The sequence below is a fragment of the Neopsephotus bourkii genome, unplaced genomic scaffold (assembly GCF_033783945.1).
Source record: "Neopsephotus bourkii isolate Nb327-2 ecotype Australia unplaced genomic scaffold, CSIRO-AGI_Nbou_v1 NB_1820, whole genome shotgun sequence".
NCBI classification, from domain to species: domain Eukaryota; kingdom Metazoa; phylum Chordata; class Aves; order Psittaciformes; family Psittacidae; genus Neopsephotus; species Neopsephotus bourkii.
Genome location: NW_026902293.1, coordinates 1473729 through 1494869, shown reverse-complemented (window position 1 = coordinate 1494869; position 21141 = coordinate 1473729). Strand labels below are relative to the sequence as shown.

General features: G+C 36.4%; 1 protein-coding gene across 1 annotated transcript in view; it reads right to left on the bottom strand.

Moving 5' to 3' along the window:
• LOC133206644 (lipoxygenase homology domain-containing protein 1-like) overlaps positions 1–21141 on the bottom strand; it is a 141024-nt gene that overhangs the window by 108619 nt on the left and 11264 nt on the right. Inside the window, exons 5-11 of the mRNA XM_061342777.1 lie at positions 18580–18669; positions 16207–16339; positions 15784–15935; positions 13426–13580; positions 10514–10572; positions 10145–10189; positions 5556–5719 (exon numbers count right to left, since the gene is read on the bottom strand). Coding sequence (XP_061198761.1) covers positions 5556–5719; positions 10145–10189; positions 10514–10572; positions 13426–13580; positions 15784–15935; positions 16207–16339; positions 18580–18669 — 798 coding nt within the window. The remainder of the gene's footprint in view (positions 1–5555; positions 5720–10144; positions 10190–10513; positions 10573–13425; positions 13581–15783; positions 15936–16206; positions 16340–18579; positions 18670–21141) is intronic.

Below are 21141 nucleotides of genomic sequence, written 5' to 3'. Positions count from 1 at the left end.
GGATACCAATTATCTGTTACCAGGTTAATTAGAGAAAGAAAATGTCATATTGTTGTTACCTGCTAAGCTAATGGTACCAACAGACAGCTTGTTTTTTCCATGCTCAAGTACAGCAAAAGGGAAAGTGTTTCCAGAATAACATTAAAGCTCTGGAAGAACTTTTTTTCCTTTACTCTGTAGTTAATTAAATCACACCAGCACCAAGTATTTACAGTATCAGGGTGTCAGTTCTTTAAAGTAAGCAAAAAAACTATGTTAAAAGAATGTAGCCACATATATATGAGGATTTTTCTGAGTGACCTGCACTTTTCCAAGTCAGACCAGTATTTTTACTGGATTCGAAACTTACTGCAGTGCTTTGATGGGGAGTTAGAACACTGCCTACCAGAGAATGTCAACTGGAATACAGCCAAGCATTGGCTATAAGAAAGCTCAACAAAGGTCAGGCAATGCAAGAAAACTTAATCTTTACTTCCATCACATGCATCTTATCAATGTGTATAAATACCTGATGGGAAGGGCTAAAGCAGACAGAGCCAGACTTAGGGGTGTCCAGTAAACACTCAAGAGGTAATGGGCACGAGTTGAAATACCATAAATTCTACTTAAATATATGAGGGGAAAAAATGGGTGAGAGTGGTCAAATGTTGGAACAGATTACCCAGAGAGTTTGCAGAGTGGAAGATATTCAAAACCTGACTAAACAATGACCTAAGCAACCTATTCTATCTGGCCTTGCTTTGAGCAAGGGACTGGACTAGTAAATCTTCAGTGATCCCTTCTAACCTCAGTTGCTCTGTAATTCTGCATCACTCAGTGCAATGTCATCACCTTATTGACATAATTATCTCTAGATTAAGAATCAGACTCAACATCACTAGTACTAAGAAATCCCTATAATGTACAGTGAAATATTTTTTGCAGGAGGTAGGGTTTTATTATATTATCATCATGGACTTGCATTGACACCAAGTAGAAAAAAAAAAGACATTTTATAGATATATGGATGAAAGATTAAACCTGAAGTTGAGTGCATAAAGTTCTCTAAAGAAACTACCTTAAAAAGGAAAAATGTATGTGCATATTTATACACTCAATATTGCTGTACTCCATACTGCAGAATTACTGAACAAGCAGTTCAGTTCAACAGAACAAGTTCACTCTCATTTCTTGAAGATGAGATGAACTGTGTTTTCCTCCCAGATTGTTTGTGAGCTCTTTATAATACTTCTTTGTTGTTTTCTTGGAACAAGGTGAATTTTGCTTCATGCACAGCCTGTAGCTGATGGAGATTGTTTTACATACTTCTTCCTTTTACCTCAGTACAGAATGAGGTTCATGCTGTTACCATATACATTTTGCAGACAGATGGACAGTTTCAAGTGGAGTTAAAGCCAGCAGTATGGCTGTTTTATGCTGTTTTAAGCATACCTGCCTAAAGCCTTAGTTTCTCCAAATTTTATTCAACTGGACCTAAATGGCCATTATGGCAGAGACAGCTGGCAAGTAGCAGAACACAAGCTATGCCCAGCTTTTAAGCACTGGCAGTCCCATAGTTAAGAGAGGTGACAGCTACATTAATGCTTGCAGTTACTTCTGCAATCTTCCCACTTGAGAAGAATTCTCACTGAGCTCATTACAGGCACTTTTACTTTAACAATGGGAGGAAAAGCATGAAAATTAATTTGTTTCAACCTATTTTTATAACATTTTGGTTTACTTTACAGATCTCTGTTTTGACTGATGAAAGAATGAATATTGATCCAGGGTACAGGAGAGAAAGACATGCAATGAAACACAACAGATCCTTAGAGTAGAGCCGATTTTAAACAAAAGAGTTTAATGCATAGATTATTTAAATCATTTAAAATGACTGATAATTTTATTTAAACAGGAAGAAACCAAAATGAAAATCAACAGATAAACTTCTAACATCTCCACGTGATGCAATACAGCATAAGGTGCACCTGACGAACACAGTTCTTTACAAACAAGGTACACGTAACTGGAAGGAAAAAGGCTGGGATTTATATAATCTCATCACAGAAAAACTATTCATTAAGTTTTATGATCAATTATCTCTGCAAGTATTAGTAGGATCTCTCCTTTTCATCTGCCTCTAATACTTTCTGGCTTTTTGCCCTGATAGAGTATGGCAGTGTTTAAAGGACTGTTTATACAGATGAAGAAACTTGAATAGTGTAACTGGATATGGCACCAGCTTTACAAGTTAGAGAAATCAGCTTATGCAGCAAAATTCACACCAGGGGTGGATTCCAGCTTTCAGTTACCCTAAAATAGAATGCACACTCCATGTCCTATACTTACAAACATGGAACAACTATCTTCCATACAAAAAGAGCCAACAATTACAAAATATAAGATAAAAGTCATGATTTTGAACATTTCTTAGGAAAAAAACCAGCACTCTTACTAGCTTGATATCATAGAATCATAGGATAGTTAGGTTTGGAAAGGGCTTTAAGGCAGGGACACCTGACACTAGACCATGTCACCAAAGACTCCGTCCAACCAGGCCTTGAACACTGTCAGGGATGGAGCATTTACCACTTCTTTGGACAACCCATTCCAGTGCTTCATCACCATCACGGTAAAGAGCTTCTTTCTTAAATCTAACCTGAATCTCACCCATTTAAGTTTAAACCCATTACCCCTTGTCTTATCACTACGGTCCCTGATAAAAAGTCCCTCTGCAGCATCCTTGTAAGCCTCCTTCAGATACTGGAAGGATGCTATGAGGTCTCCATGCAGCCTTTTCTTCTCCAGGCTGAACAGACCCAACTTTCTCAGCTTGTCAATATAGTGTTATTTAAGATAAACTTGACAAAGTGTTGAGATCAGTAGACCACCATCACCCTAAAGAGATTGCAGAGACAATAATGAAGCAAACTCATAAAGCCAAGCATGGAAGAGTTCTTGCTAAAGAGGTGCTAAGTCCTGCCACTCTCACTAAGGCTTGCATACAATATTTTGAAAGCAGATCTACCAAACCAGTCAGTGTTTTTACTGGCTTTATTATTACTAGAAGAGCAGAACTTGTACCCGAAGACACAGAATTATTCTGTATTGAAGTAATAAAAATTTAAATATTGTAGCTCGCATTTACAGAAGATAATAGGCTTATAGGCTTCTGCCTACTTCTCTTTGACACAGAATGGAATATATGGCATGACCAAACATTAAAAGAATACTTACAAAAATAATTTCTTTATCAAACAGTGTGTACAGCCATAAGAGAGACTTTGCCAAGTTTCAAAGAATGATGATGCAGAATACAGGGCTCTGGAGAATATAATTTATAACATAATTAAAGTTTCAGTGTTTTCAGCAACATACTGCCAAAATCAGTATTTTTTAAATACTGAGAAATACTTAGGGACTGTGATGATACCAGAGGAAATGTAGGAAACAGATCACAGTTGTGATGAAAGCTGTAACTTATGATAGATTGATACCCCTCTATTGAAGGAAGAATGACTCTCACCAGAAAAATTATTCCCTAAAAAATATGTCTGAGTAGTAACAGAAGCAGAAAATCATAGCCCAGAAGTAGTTTCGTTGAACACACAGGGACAATTACAGAGCAGAAAGGGAAATACATCAAATTTAAATTTTCTTTCCTGTTCCCTGGCCTTCCTAACTGGTGAAAAAATTTCCTAAGCCACAAGGGCAAATATAATGCAGTTTACACACAACTATCTTGTAATAACCTAGAACCCAAGACTCCAGTCAGAAACAAGAACTCTCCCTATCACACAACAGCTGTAAATTATCTTCAGTGTATTTCATGTGCAACCACCATATGGAAATCTCCAAGGGCAATAGCCTTGTTACATTCTACCTGCATTACACCAGCCTTCATCACAGACAGCTGAAGCTAACGGATTTATGCTGGCTGTATACAGCAATGCAAGCGACATTAAAATCAAGTTCTAGATGAGCAACAAAATCTCAGCAGTATATAGAGGAGCACTATACAGTTGACTGTACTTTTTATCAGACTAGCATTCTTGATTTTTATTAAGATAATCCAGTCCAGTTTTGTCTCATTCTCTTTTTGTGGGCCATTTCTCTACCATTTCTTCTGATTATACCTATGACCAAAGGGATTCTGAAAGGAGATGGTACTTCCCTCAATTAACTGAATAAACTAGTAAGAACTTGCTGTCAGGTACCATTAACTATCTGAATAAATATCCAAGATGATCATCTCACAGGATCATTAGGATTAGAAGGGACCTCTGGAGATCATCTGGTCCAACCTCCCTGTCAAGACAGGCTCATCTAGAGCAGGTTATACAGGAACGTGTCCAGGGGGGGTTTGAATGTTTCCAGACACAGACTTCACAGCTCCCCCGGGCACCTGTTCCAGTGCTCTGCCACCGTCAACATAAAGAAGCTCTTCCTCCTGTTGAAGTGAAACTTCCCGTGTTTTAGTTTATTGCCATTGCTCCTTGTCCTGTCACTGGGCACCACTGAAAAGAGTCAGGCACCATCTTCCTGGTGCCAGAATGATTTGAAAAGTAATACTTAAATTTAGTCTTCAGATAAATACTGATTTCACCTTCCTGTTTTGATATATAAGTTAATCTTAAACCAGAATTATCTGAAAACTTTAGCCAAGTTACTTTCAATTCAAATAAACGTAAGGGAAAGACCACCATTGACTTCTTTCTTCAAAAACCTTTACATATTTGTACTTCAAACTGGAAAACATAAATTTAAATTAATTAATTAAATAAGCAAATAAATCAGAGAAACTTCCTGTCCTGTCACTGATTCCCAAAACTCTGCTTATTATGCATAACTTATTTTAACCTAAATGACATATCACAGATTTAGCAATTGGTACACTTCTGAGTAACTACAGGAATTGGAAGAAATTGTAGGACTTATAGGAAGTTAGGAAAACCCTGGGAAATATAATGCTTTTGAAACACCTGTCAGAGGTTTCCCTGAAGAATAGAAAAATCCCTCCATTTGCTTGGAGATGTAGGGCACCACTAACCTGAATCACTTGAGTTAACCTACTCAGTGTGATTTGACTCTAGTTATAAACCAGTGTGTGTCCCCCACTCCTTCCTTCTTACTGTCTTGAAGAAAAGATTCACATGACAGTGTGCTTCAGTGGAAGTCTGAGGAAACCCATGGAAGAACTTACACTGGACACTTCTAAAGACAGATATGCAGCACAAGCCATAGCCAGGACTCCCTTTCTTACTACATCAATGCAAAGAACAGTCAAAACAACTTTTTCTGCCTCTACAAATGAACATCTAGTTGAAACTAGCACATCAAGCAAAGGCAAGGCAGGTATGAAGCAGATTCTGAGAGAGGCACGTCTGCTTGATGCAGTTATGAATACATTTGCTGATTCAAATCTTACTGTCCTAAAAGTCAGCCACTCCCTCAGAAACAATGATCCTTACATATTGCTTTGCGTCCTTTTCATTACTGTTATTATCCAGTTTTGAGAAAAGCTATTTTGCATATGGTTTTCATCCTCCAGTGTTTATATAACAGCCATACTGTACCTTAAATATATCTTCGCTGCTGGGTTTAAACAGCTGGTGTTTCCCAGATCCCAATATAATAGGACCAGAAGCTTTGTTTTCTCCATAAGCGTAAAGGGATACTGTGGCTGTTGTGCCAGCTGCTTCAAAATCCCCAGTGACTACAGTAATCTTCCAGTCTTCTTCTGTAAAGTGAAAAATAAAAATGCTTTCATAACTGTTAGTGATATGTAGCAGTTTACTTGAAAGATATAAATAAAAGCATAGTTTAGCCCGGGGACCATAGCTACTATCAAAAAGTGGTTAGGGTTGGAAAAGACATTAAGATCATGTAGTTTCAACACCCCTGCCTAAAAGGTAACGGTGTTGAGAGAGGCAACAGAATACTGGTGAAATACTACATCATTCAAACTCATCTTGGGCAAGTTCTGTAACTTTAAAGACTTAAGATGTTTTCAATGTACTAAAGCTGGATGTATAAACACAGCCTGCTGAGATTTCTAATGACAGCCCTGTGGGTCATCGCGGGAAAAGCCTAACCTTCAGAATTAGGATTATGATAACATATATAACCAAGAAATTCAACAACAAAAAAAAAAAAGCATTAATGCATCCCAATTAAGCACAATTTTGTCTCATTTTATGTTGATGAGACACATCAACAAGAGTTCTGTTTGCCTGGATGGAGGTATGACATTGAGATCAGCATGAAAAAAAAAAAAAGGTTTTGGAGAAAATTCTGACACTAGATGAGGACTCATTAGAAAATCATTTTATATAAAACTTCCCTGACACTGAAATGTCATCTCTTCTCCCATACAATGAACACAAGTTATTTAAATATCTGCAAGCAGCTTAACACAAATCTTACTTAAAGAAAGAACAATACATAATTTCTACATCTGAAAAGCTGGGATTGCACACTCTCCACCCCTTTTTTTGATTGCAGCTTTTGCCTGTATGAAACAAGCTCCACTTAGTGAGTGAAATTCATTCTGTGGAAGGCAAATGACAAATGAAATACCAGCCCACAGTCATCTTATAAATAAATGCCACACTGTTGTCCTGGGTTCAGCAGGAGGAGTAACTTTTCTCCTTTCAGCCTGGGAACAACACTGATAATACTGATGTTTTTAGCTGTTGCTAAGTAAGGTTTACTCTGACCAAGGACTTTCTGAGTCTCATTCTTTGCCAGGGAGGAGTGGAAGCCAGGAGGAAGCAGAGAAAGGACACCTAACCCAAACTGACCAAAGAGGTATTCCATACTACAGCACATCATGCCCACTATATAAACTGGGGGCAGTTACCTGGAAGGGCTAGATCACTGCCCAGGTGGGGCTGGGTATCAGTCGGCAGGTGGTGAGCAGTTGAATTCTCTTCCCTTGTTATTTCCCTTATTATTATTATTATTGGTGGCAGCAGCAGTGGTTTGTGTTATACCTTAGTTACTGGACTGTTCTTATCTCAACTTGGGGGAGTTACATTCTTTTGATTCTCCTCCCCATCCCTCTGGGAGTGGGGGGAGAAAAGGGGGTGGGGGGAGTGAGTGAGCAGCTGCGTGGTTACTGGCTGGGTTTAAACCACAACAACTGTAAACTGCAGTTTTATCAACAGAAACCTGTCTGGTAATGCCTGCAAGAATTAAATTTGTTGTCTGACAGAAGTATTTGTCTTGGCCCACCCCATTATCCCTCAGTAATTTGCCCAAGAAAAACTGTACTCGAGCAGGAAGTTTTACCGCCAGTTTTCCAAATTTTTGAGGTCTGGCTGACACCTGGTTTTAGAAGGTGATAAACTTTTAAATACACAGCTGGGAATTCAGAAAACAACAACCGCTCATTTGGTCTCTTCAATCAAACCTGGCAGGTTGAGGGAGGTGATTCTCCCCTTATACTCTACTCTTGTGAGATCCTACCTGGAATACTGTGCCAAGTTCTGGGGACACCAGTACAAAACAGACATGGACCTGTTGGAGGAGGTCCAGAGGGTGGTCACAAAAATGATCAGAGGGGTGAAGCACTTCCCCTATGACAAGAGGTTGTTATCCACCCTGGAGAAGAGAAGGTCCCAGGGAGACCTTCTTGAAACCTTTCAATATTTAGAGGGAGTTTATGAAAAAGACAAATACTTTTTACCAAGGCCTATAGTATACAGGATAAGGAGGAATGGTTTTAAACTGGGAGGGTAGATTTAGTTAGGACATAAGGGAGGAATTTTTGACAATAAGGGTAGTAAGACAATGTGGACACTTTCCATGGTGGGTGGGTGGCTGGACTAGATAATCTTTAATTTCCATTAGAAATGATCAGACTCCAGCTTGTAGTAAACTCTTTTGTGCCTTTGAAAATGCCCATCCTCACCACTTTCTCTGTAGACCCACATTCCTGACAAAAGTACCACAGCATCAGGCTACGAAAGGACTAATACAATTAGAATGTGAAAAGCCTCTACACACTGGAAACAAAGAGCTAAGGCAGGGGCTCAGTGTCCCACGGAGGAGCTCATTTATCAAATAAGTCAGCCTCTTCTGTTTTCAAACAGTATAATATTAATTCCTTAAAGACAAAGTTCCTTTGGACCATTTTGCCAGAAAATAATGACAAGTCAATTTACAAATGCTTGTGAAAAATGGAGTGGCCAAAGGGTAAAATATAATGCACTCCTCCTCCTAAAAAGTCAAGTCATTCAGAAACAAATATTCATTTTCAAGCAGGAAAAATGTATTCTTTGTTGGACTTGTTCATTGTCTGATTTATTATAACTCTGGTTTTGATGGCCTTTTGTATTCTATTATCCTCTCCAAGTTTCTCTTTCATTAAGCAATGCAATTTTGAAACAACACAGTTGGCTCTCTTCAAACTGTATATTCTGGCTAGCTCAATCCCCACTTCCAAAGGAGAGGTATAGTGTCAGGAAACTATTTTGCACAGAAACACAATTCTCAAGGTTAGAAAAGGAATCAAACTTCCACAAAAACATGATAAAAAGGAGTTTTGGTTTGCACTCCTCTATATTGACTTTGAAGCTTTTGGGGTTTTTGGAAACAGACAGGACTTCGTGTTTGAAGGACACTGTGGGTATGGAAGAAGAATCCTAAAATTTCTTATCTCTTTGATGCCAGAAATCCTCATTACATTCCTCCATCCTTTCAAATAGAAACTAGAAATAGTAGGTATTACAAACACATCATTCTCATTCTCTTTGGCATAAAATGCTGGGATTTGTTCTGATGAGGCAGAGTACCAATAGATACTTAATGACTCATGGGAAAAAAACTAGGTAAAAAATACCTCAGATCATCTACTCAGCCTCAATTGAAGTAGTCTCTCTAGGTGTGGAATACGTCAATTCAAGTCTCTTTCCCACTGTTACATGTTTTGGTAACTGCCTGAAACAAGAAGCTATTTGATGTGTATGCCTTTGGCTACCTAACTTTGAGACTTTCGCAACAACCCGCCTAATGTTTCCATGAAACAGGTCTGTTTTGACAAAGGGTAAGTTTTGTCAATGACAAAGCTGACCAGCTCTTCTGGACAGCACAAAGGCATTTCTCTCACAGGGTCAGGATGAGAGTGCTGTGAGCAAAATGTTCACTTGCAATGCGAAGCCAGTCTTCTCTGAAGATAAGTCAGTTTTATATACACTCAGTTTACTTCTACTCTGTAATCTTTTGTTAGGTTTATGGGGAATTTTTTATCTGCTGCAACTTTTACTGCACAACCAGACAAGCACAGTTTAAATGACACTGCACAGAGATCCAACTGTAGGTACAGAAAGGACGAATCAGATTGATTTGAACTATGTAAAGAAGGATTTCCATGTGTAGGCCTTGTGGAAGCAAGGCATGCAGAACAGCTAAGGCACAAAGTGATCAGCAGATCGAAAGTCAATACTTTCTGAAAAAGGCATAGAAATGAAGAAGGGCAAAGATATTTGTGATTCAAAATAAATTTAATAATAGGATGGAATTTTAATATAATTTGTAAAATAGCTGGGTACAAATTTTATCATTAGCTACTTGCCATACAGACACTAAGACAAGGTATTTGGGTCATCATGGATATCTTGACTGACAAATTATGAATAAACATTTTCAAACTTTCTCCCAACAGCTTCTGAATTATTGTTCAGTAATATGCATGAAGCACTTCTCACAGCTGAGAAACTGTTATGTGCTATTAAGAAATATAATTTAATTGCACTGGCTGCAAGGACAGAAAAATCAAGCTGAACAAATATGAAATCACAGGTAAAAAAGGAAAATGGAAAAGTTAATGTTGAGAAAAAAACTAGATATACCCCAGTAGAAAGAATCATATTAAAAATTGAAATTAAGATAGATCACCAAAAAAGTCCTAGAAAAATAAGAATTTTCAGTCAAACAGGGAGAAAATCAATGTTATGGAAAGAAAAATGGCAGGATAAAAAGAAAACATAAACAAAGATATTTATTGTTTAAATTAAAATGTGAAGTTCAGAGTTTAATAAAATATTCAAACTGTATTGTAATTAATGCTGTAAAATAAATAAAAATGGCAACAAATATGTTAAGCAATTAGTTCTGAAATAGAAACTAGCTTCATTAGACAGAAGACTAGATCAGCATTTACCATTTGCTTCTTCTTGCATTTTCAGCTGCTGATTTATTTGAAATTCTGCCAAAAAAAAAAAGTTAATTTAATAAAGGGTCTATCCTTTAACATTAAAGCAAAGGTTTGAAAAAAGAGATGAAAAATCATTCTGTGTTTCTAGCCAATATAAAAAGCTTTCGTTCTTCATTCCTTATTGCTGTCTCACGATCATGTACGCACATTATACAATGCAAACACAAAAGATATACTCCCAGAAATATAACAAAGGAAGCTGAAAAAATTGTTAACCCTGATATTTAAAGTGGAAATTAAATTCAGCCCAGATTTCTTCAGAGAAGAAATTACAAATTACTGATCTTATTTCCCTAAAGTTAGAATAAACATTACCTTGAGGGTACAGCTCAATTTCTGAATGAATCACACCTTGGGACATAAATGGAAGCCACCTAAGAATAAGAAAGCAGGTAGGAATCAATTTTTTCTCCATCATATACCAAATAACTGAATGATCAATATCTTGTTTTCAAGCTGAACACATGTAACATAAATGCCTCTAAAATTTTGGTATTTGATGGAAGTTAAAATATAAATTATTTGACCCAACAAAGATGTTTATTTGTGCAAATATAAGAGCTGATTAAGTGTAAAATATACCTGTGCTGTATTAAGAGACTCATGTGGCATGACTGTACTTACTAGTATAGCTAAGCAGAAGAATATGGCACTGAACTATTTTTCAGTACTACAGATTTAGTGTTAAGTATAATTTGTATGTACCTATTGCATTGTTTCTTAAAATCAAAGTTTAGTGTTAAAATCAAAGATTGAACTAGATATTGTTCTTCCTTATTCCTCCTAAAAATTGAGGAGAGATTGATAAGTCTGAAAAAGTACAACTTGAGGCAAACATTGGTTAGATTTCTTAATCATGTTATTCTAGGCTATGTGTAATTTTCAAACCTTTTCATCCAGAACATGGATTATCAACTGTTTTAACTTCTCCCTGCTTGGTGAAAAATCAGCTGCTTTTCTACTAGGGAAAAAAAATAAATCAGCAAGTTTCTGGGCTGTTGGTTTTTACTTGCTTGGTCTACTTCCATGGACCCTCCAGGAACAACCTAACCCATTCCCTCTCATATGAAGTACACTGGGAATCCAGTATAACATGGGCAGTATGACTCCAGAGCAGCTTCTGCAATCTTAAATGCTAAAAAATATCAGTCTGTAGCTAACAAATACTGTCTAACTGAAACTCAGTGAGGGCTATTGGGAGTTCAGAAACTAATATCAGATTTTTAAGTCAGATAAAATGCTGGTTTCCTTGTCAAATGAGAAAAAATACAGCATTTTTTTCAGGTCCTAGATAATAAAATATCAACATAAAATAAAGCTGTGAGGCTGAATTTTAATAAATTTGAGAGATTTCTGAAGAGCCAAAACTTCCTCCCTCCTTGAATAGAGCGCGGTGTTTCAGCTTTAAGTTTTGGCCAATGTGGAAGCTGCCCCTGCCCCTCACCACTGATCTATTTTAACCCTTTTTCTGTGGCTGTTTTCTTATACAAAAGTCAGGAATGAAAAAAAAACCTCTCTCTCTTTCTTTTTAAAAGTGCCTGTCACTGGATAATTTTTCTGATCAACATCTGATGTTAACTATCACAGAATTAATACAGCAAAGTGCCCTGACTTGCATCATTCCTAAGCTGTGTTGCCCTAATAATGCATTGTCCCTCAGCCATGTTATCCACTGGAGGACAGCATGAAACTGAGATGATTTTACATGATTGAGGTAGGCAGCTGGCCTGCATCCAAATCTGCTCCAGATAGTAGATCCAAACCTTGTATAGTCTTATACTACTAAAAACCTCTTTTTAAACCTCACTTTAGTCTTATGCTACTAAAACCCCTGTTGCTTATTGAAGAAAGATCGCAGGTTTAGTTTTCTCAGGTGAGAGAACATCTTTATTCCTGTTTTTGACAATGTGACACCAAGAGTTGCAAGAAGCTGTTCAGTATTATATATATAAATTCATGCAAACCCAGACAAAAAACCTAGGCATCCTTCATCAGTTAAATATTATTAATTAAATTCATAACATTTCTCCCATCTCTACTCAGCATTTGTCAGACCACACCTGTGTTTGGTTTTGGTCCCTGTTACATAAAAAAAAATATATGGACAGGCTGGAAAGGGTCCTGAGAAGGGCCGCAAAGGTGATCAAAGGACAGGGAAGCTTGCTGTATGAGGAAAGGCTAAGAGACAACTGGATCTGTTCAGCCTTGAGAAAAGAAGGCTGAGGGGAGACCTTATCACCATGTTCTGGCACTTAAAGGGTAGCCACAAAGAAGATGGAGACTCCCTTTTTACAAGGAGTCACATGGAAAAGACAAGGGGTAATGGGCACAAGTTACTTGTGGGGAGATTCTCATTGGATACAAGAGGAAAATTTTTCAGAATAAGAACAATCAGCCATTGGAACAATCTCCCCAGGGAAGTGGTGGATTCCCCAGCACTGGAAAGATTCGTCTGGACAGCGTGCTCAACATCTAGTGTAGGTCATGCTTTGCCTAGATGTGTTGGACCAGATGATCCTTGAGGTCCCTTCCAACCTGGTGTTCTATGATTCCATGAAATATTATTAATTAAATACTATTAATTCTAGTGCCTTGTCACATGATCACATTGTTTCTCTACACTTCCTTCATTTCACTTTAATGATGCACATACCAACAAGATAGACTGCAAAACTAGAAACTCCCAATGTGGGATTGCCATCATATTTATCTAAACACACAAAACACATATTTATCAATTGACCTTTAAGATGCCTTTTTTTAATAACTTCAAATGGAACAACCCACATAATAATTCTGACTTTGGACATCACATTTTTCTCATTAGCAATGTTGCTGTTCATAAAGAAAGCGAACTCCACTTCTGAATGGCAATTCTGTTTTCTTTCCCATTTAGAAATACAATTAATTTTGAACCTTTTTGTGTGTGTTATCTTTCCTTCCTGAATAGGTAAGTCACACTTATAGCAGTGATCCTTGTGTAATAAGGCTGCACTGTACAATCTAGAAACAGCCACAACATAAGCCTTTAGCTTTTGTTATGGAACATGCAGGATATTAACTCCAGCAATCTGCTCTAGAACAACACATTTTTGTGGATTTTATGAAACTGAAAAAGAATCCACATTTGTTTTTCCCTGGAAAATTCATATTTAGTACAATGATTGGCAGAATAATGTTGGTGATACACATTTAAGAATATTTAAGAATATTGTTGTAAAAACTACCTTGCACAATTGAAAACATATTCCAAGTTGTTCTCAGCTTCTCTAACAATGACTTTATCACAGTACCAATACTGGGACTTGGCATTAGCCTCACAGCGCAACAGCACCTTCTGCAGTTTTCCAAGAGATACAGCTTCCACTTCAAAAGCATTGACCTAGAAGACAGAGGAGATGGCACTCTGCAATTTGCCACCACTAAGTCAGACTAGAAGTTGAAGTGTTTTAAAAGCCTGATTAACTCTCACAGTATACAAAGATTCCCGTTGTTTTTAATGACAGCTGAACTGTTTTCAGAGTGCTTGCATCTGAAAAGTCAAATGTCTTTTGATTACCTATCAGAGCAAACGAGAAAACACAACCAAAACCAGATTGCAGTAATAATCCCAAATAAATTGTGTTTTCATCCATCACTCAAGAAGCTGCCTACAGCCCTTCACCACTGTTTTAATACCTTGCATTTACAATTATTCTTCAGGTAAGAACAAGTTGAAGCTATTATTTCCTTTTTTAATATTTATTTAAAATACAGACTTTCTCATCTTTTTCTGTTTTTGGTCTCCCCTCCTCTATTTACACTTTATTCTGCTGGAAGAAACTGAAATCTGATACACCACTTTCCTTTTGTTATTCATTTAAGCTTGCGCTTACAGCTGGTAAAGATTGTTTTCATAGGAGCATGAAGCTGATCAGGTGAAGGGTTCAGGCTGGTGATTTTCTCTCACAGTAGAAGGCATACAGCTTTCTTTCTCCAAGGGTAAAGTCCAGATAACTCAGTAAAAGGGAAATGAATGAAAGAATTACACTGGAAAAATCCTATGTGTAAAGCTCTTGTTTTTTAGCAAATGGCAGAATTCAGACTGCCTGTGCAACTTCTCCTTTGTGTATATGCAATATATGATCACAAGCTATTCTCTCACTGCCTCAAGTTGTACACAGGCAGGACTGCAGCTTTTCAATATTTCTTTTTATCTTCATTATCTTTATGATTCTATGCATCACTTACTGCATCCACTCAAAGAGTTTAGTGAAACAGAACTGATTTCCCAGTGATTTCGCTTTTACACTTTTACAGGCCATCTACACAGATTTCATTTTACTTATATAGTTAAAACACTGAGGTTATTGCCAAAACCTGCCAAAGATGTGAAGTAGTTGGGGTGCTCAATCAAGAAACAGAAGAGTTTATCAGCATATTTAGCATTTCAAAGAGCTTATTAGGTGCAGAGCAGAATTCTCTTTGAATAAATCTCAGTTACAGCTGTGGTTGCTCAGAAAAGTTAAACTGATTTTGTAGCAAAACAGCAGCATACAAAACATGGTCACTCAGGGAAGCTTTATTTTAACTGATTTGCCCAATATTATGTAGAATATCTGTGTCAGGAGTAAAATTAAGTTGTATAAGTCATCACTCAATTGCTTCTGTCATAAAATGCCTGGCCTGTTCTGCTGCTCCATACAATCCACTGTCTCACTCACCCATTTTCATAACAAAATGCACTTTGAACTACAACCCTTAGCCCCTGTATAAATAATATCCTGAATTTACAATCAAGAATAATCCCTCTAGAAAACTCCACATAAATCCTGAATTTCAATTTGAACAGAACTTCATACTTCATAAGTTTAAAATTATATCAAATATATATTTTAAAATAGTATAGCTACATCTGAGGTTTCCCAGCAGGTTATTTCTATTCTTAGCAATTTAGACACTACTTTTTATTTTGTAATTAAGTGTTCCACTAAGACCTTCATACCATTTGTTAGACACACAAGTGCTAATTTTCGACACCTCATAAAGGAAGGTACAAGCTAAATAGAAGGTCATAAGAATGCTAAGAGCTAAGATTAAATTCCATAGTTCCTGAAATTCAACCATACACCATTGCAGAAAATCAGGATGATGAATATTTTACTCATGGATGAGTTAGGAGGCAATTGAAAGAAAAATTACTTTAAAGCTATCCTGTATTAATCACAATACATTAAAAAATGTAAATATAACATATACATTTATACATTAAAAAATGCATAACAAACAGTCCTACTAAGATCCAAGATCCCAGAACCATTTCTGTGCGCTTACTAGGAGCCAGCTCAACAGGGTAAGTTTTAAATTGATAGGCAGCTCTTATCATCCTTACAGGGGTTCTTCAAATAATTTTTCTTCCCCTTTTCCGGCCTGTATTTTCACTCATTCTAGTCATTTCTGGATCATTAGAAAATTATTTTTCTTAGCTCCTAAAAATTATTTTGTAATAATAATAAAGGTAAACCTCTGTGATCTTTTTTATTAGGTACCTGTTAGGACACATACAAGTTACTTATATGACTAAGCAAATGTTTTTTCAGACTTACCATTCCTCTCTGAAAAGTCACGGGTATACCAGTTTTATGTAGAAGTCTTAGACCAGAATCTCCTCTTTTTCCATAGATGCAGAGATAAACTGCATAGTCTGTATCAGTTTGCTCAAAGTCCCCAGTGTAGACATAAACATGGTATATGACAACTTTCAAAAATAATCAAAAGAGAAAATACAAGTTATGTGTAACGCATCCAGTTTTATTCACAATTCTAGCTTAACTGAAATGAAACAGTGCCAGCAAGTCTTATTTGCAATTAATTTTCTGGAATATACTCTCCAGAAATCAGTCTATCTGTCTTCAAGATTGCTAAAACCACATATATGAATGTACAGCAAATGGAATATAATGCAGATTACACTAATACTGAAAATGAGGTGATGTACACGTAGCTGTGCAATTGAGGTCCACACATACTTGGATAGACAGGCTTTCCAGCTTCAACTACAGGAAGTTCACAAAGAGATTCTCTACCATCACGATTCTTTGACAACCAGGTGTTTGTTGGAAAATTCAGTGTTCTCTTGCTCTTTAGATGTTGCAGTGTCACCTAGAGAAGAAGCAATTCCAGCTGTGACTCAGTTCACTCTTTCTAGTGCTTTGCTTCTTAACAGCAAAACATATTTTTGTACATTTTCTTCTATCTCAGAAAACAATACCTCAATCAGAAAATATGACAACAAAAATGTAGTATGAAAACATTTTTATTTTGGCAACTACTTTGTAACTTGGCTGGTCACTAGAGAGGATCTTTACTCACACCTGTGGTATTGCAGCTGAAACTGTCAGCCCTTATTCTCTGAATACACTCTGGACTTTAAAATTATGTTATTCTTGGAGCAAACAAGGCTGTAATTGAATCTTGCTTTTTTGCTCCTAAAAAAAACAAGGCATCAATTCTGATTTCTGTAAGTGAGCCCTCTCTATGTAACACTGGAGTACTAAAGACTGAAAACTTTTTGTAGGTGAGGTTAGGTGAGACTGAGCTTTAAAAGACATGGAAAGATTGAAACTTTTTTCATATTAAAATGAAAACAGGATGAAACTCTTCATTTGCATCCTTCTGAACTTTGGCAAGGAGAGGTTATGTTGAAATATTAAGTCAATTTATATTATATTTGGCTGTTCTACAGCAGGAAGAACAAAAGACAGCCTGAGTACCAGCACCCTCTACATATTTCTCTGAAGTTAGTTAAAATTCAAATTCTCTAGTTATTTGCCACTGTACGTTATGATAGCTGTCTTACTTGTTTCTTGTAACGAAAGCAGGCTTTCCTCTCTTTTATGAGAGCAGTTTTGTTGGTCTTAAATTACAACAATGCTCACTACAATTTTTTCCATAGGCCTTCACTAGCAAAAGGAAATCAGTGCCAGAAAACTGTCTTTCTGCACTTGTGTTTTGAATGTGCATATTGTATGCATAAGCCTTGCAAACAAAATTATGAAAACAAGTATTCACATTCAAACTCCAACACTTAGAAAATCAGGACAATGTACACCTTTATTTCACTTTTACAATAAAATAGCTTTTTAAGCAAAATAAACACTGCTTTTAACACCAAAGCAGGTATTTATTCTAACATGAAATACATTTGCAGCAGTGATTCTTCATCTTTAATGTTTATTGGCAGAGCTCCCACTGCTGATTCATAACAACTACAAATATTAACGGCTTTGTCAGAAAAATACAGCTTTCAACCTGATTTCTTTCCATGAAAATAAATATTTTAAATCCCAGGGTTACCCTATGAAATTTGGACTACTATGTTAAAGAAATATTTTGTAACTACTAGGATGGAGAGTAGGATTCCTGCAACATTTTATCAACTGAAATATTTCTACTTACATTCAGTTTTGGCACAGTAAAAGCTTTTGTGTTAATGCAAAATCCTTATGGCTGCCTAAATCAGGCTTTTTAAGATTAACTAACTGCAAAGGATAAACTTGTGTTTTTTACAGATTCAAAGTAAGAAATAGAAGACAAATACTTAACTGCAATTCTGAATTAAATCTTACATGGGGGGGGGTCAGTGTCAAGAGGAATTTAGTTTAAATTTAATCTGGTGAACATCCTCAAATATTATGGGAAAAATAGAGTTAAAACAGAAGCACAGAGCAAGACTTAATTCATCAAACTGAAAAAAAAGACAGCACTTTCTTTTCCTAGCCTACCCTTAAGCAAACTTTGTTCATTCTTCACATGCAGTTGTCATAGAATAACTGTTCCTCCATCATTTTCAAATTTTTCATAGATGGAATTTATGCTAAAATCTCCCTAACACACACTGAAGAGTGCAGGTAAGCTTTCAGAAAGCAAAACTTCTTAGAAGCAATCAATACACTAAAAATGGTATCTATAAACTACATGAATTAGAAATAATTGCGTAATAATCCTATGTATTTCCAGCTCTCAGGAAATGGACTGTATCAATGCTATACTTAGAAACATAGAACCATAGAATTGTTTGGGTTGGAACAGATCTTAAAGATCATCTAGTTCCAACACCCCTGCAGGGACACCTTCCACTAGACAAGGCTGCTCAAAAACCCATCCAACCTTGTCTTGAACACTGCCAGGAATGGGGCAGTCACAGCTTCTCTGGGCAACCTTCTCTGGTATCTCACCACCCTTTTTTGTCATCTCTAAAGCAACCTAGCAACACAAAGCAACAAGAATGTACCACAATCAGCATTTTTGATTCATAAAAATATGGCTTCATGAAAAGATGGGCTTTTAATTCATATAAAAAGAAATAAGACAGCAAAAAAAGTCACCAAAACAAATCTCACCTGTTGTAAATTCCACTCTGAGTGTTCATTCTGTAATCCATCAAGTTCAATTCTTATCTTGTAGATATTCCCAATGTTTTTTATTTTGACCTGAAAAAAAGCCAAAACAATGCAACATAAACTACATTCAAAAATACATATAACGTACACTTTAAACTTTTGTGTTAGAGGCTGCATGCTAATTCAGGAAGACCATGTCTAATAAATTAACACTGTATCCAATTCATGATAAAAGACATTTCAGTCACAGTCTCCCACACATATGGAAGTAGCAACACAATGGCAAGCACAGGTCTATGAATTATACAGCTAAAACTGTTACAGCCTTCAGGACACCTTGCCAGAAAAATACCCTAAATATTTTCTTCCTGTATTTTCAATCATCACATGTGAAGTAAATTCAAAAACCCTGTTTTCATTTATGCACAAACCCCATTTGCCCTTTATTTCTATATTTTGCCATTCATCCATTTTGGGCTATATTTCTGGAAAAAAATATAAAGCTACATCACATTGGGAGGGAGGGAGGGAAGAGGTACGTACAACTGCATCTTTATCTTTCTAATTGGTTCTAGATTCCTCTGAACCACTGTAGTATCTGAGTGTACAGGAACAGCGCACAGTATTTGATTGGCAGATTTTGGCTTAGAGGATTCAGAAAAGAGAATCCTTCTGTTTTGTCTAAGCAGGTTTCTGTCTATGCTCCAATTTGACCAGTGAAATCACAATGCTTGCCAGAGAAATGAGTTAGTAGATTTGAACTATTCAAAGTTTGAAGAGTAAAAAAAGTTGGTGAGGGCCATTCTTGAGAGCAATAAGAATATAAAATTTAATCCACTAAAATACAGGTCACATTTTTTTCATAATGGAGCACAGCAACATGATCATAAACCCTAGTGAGTCAAAGTGAAGGATAGAAAACTCTTGAAGTCCTTAAAGAATAAGCTTTGAAAAGCTGGCAGACTTTGGAAGTGACTGATGCTGTGTTTGCCTTCTCACTGTGATTTGCAGTTACTTACACTGTCACTGCACTTTCAAGCATTATATGCACTCTTATGAAAACTATTCTATGCAACTCCATCCTATGGCACTTATCTGGGGTTTATTTGAAGTCTAGCCATTATTTAAAGTGAGCATAAATCATTTTAGAGCGTTTCTAATGTAGTGCTAGGGAAGAACAAGTGCTTTAGAATGTTATTTCTCAAAAAACAATTCTATTAGCAAAAAGTTGGTAACAGCCTAATCCTCTCCATCATTCACATTCGGAACAACTATTTTCACTGTACAAAAATTACTTTCTTTTCATTCTGTTAGAAACACCTACTAGCCTATTATCCACTCATTCTTTACCTTCATTAATAAAAATCCCTCTTCTCTTTTCAGAGATCAGAATTACCTCAGTTCCTATATCAGCTTTCATGCTCTTGTATAATACACTTTCATGTTACAACATTATCATGCTTTAGTCAAAGATTTCTATAAACAAACAACTTTTACCCTTGATTTCCTGGACACTGAAATCCACTCAGTGAATCACAATAGTTGTTTTAGAAAGAATCTGTGGAATTCACACCTGGTATTTGTGTTTGTATAGTTACTACATTGACCTGAATTTCATTAACAAAATAAATACTAACTCCAGGCTTGCAGCACCGATGTGACAATATGATTCCTGTCTGTTCCATCAGCTTAAGAAAATAACTTTGTTTGGTGGAGTTAGTTTCTGGTATCCTTGCTTATGCTGCATATTTCTCTCTATAAGTAGTCTTGCTAGAGGTAACCTGGAGACTTTGGGATTAAAGCAGTAGTAAAGTAAGGGCATATGCACAGCTTGACTTAAAACCTTACTATTGTCATTTCCTGCATTTCACAAAACAACTGAATTCTCAAGTAACATGAGATACTGTCTTGTCATTCACAGAGCTGGTGTTCACTGAATATACAGTGCTATCATGTCGTCTGTTTATTCTAATGAATCTCTCTTTAGCCTTTTGGTTAAAAAAAAAAAAAAAAGAGTTACATTAGAATTTCATGTATCAATACAAAACATAAATGCACTGGACTTTGTCAGAATACAAAGAGTGATTTCTGCCTCAAAAAAGCAGAGGTCTCCCAGACAAAGAACTCAGGTAGCCTTGATTTTCTTCATGCCCAATCTTAGAAAATATTTAACTGGCAGTGACTACCCACCTGGCTAAGGTAACAGAGGGAAGAGCACAGATTAATTCTACTCAAATTTTTCATAGTTGGGAATGCTGCTGTTAAGTGAAAAGTTAAAAAAAAACTGATTTAAAATTGCCTCAGTATAACAGGCTTTTGAAATCTGTTTTCTTCATTGAAATCCTGGTCAGAGCTATGATTAAATTGATTTCTTAAAAAAACAGAATTTGGTATCTTCTGCTCTGGAAAATATCAGTGGAAAAGTATCAAGCTCAAGATGTAAACGGTAAAAAAGAAGATGAATCTTTTTAAGTCTTACATTCCTACTTTCATTTCAAGACTTATCCTGCTAAGCAAGTGCAGGATAAAGTTTGAAGAGAAAAAAAGAAGAAAGGGCTCTTA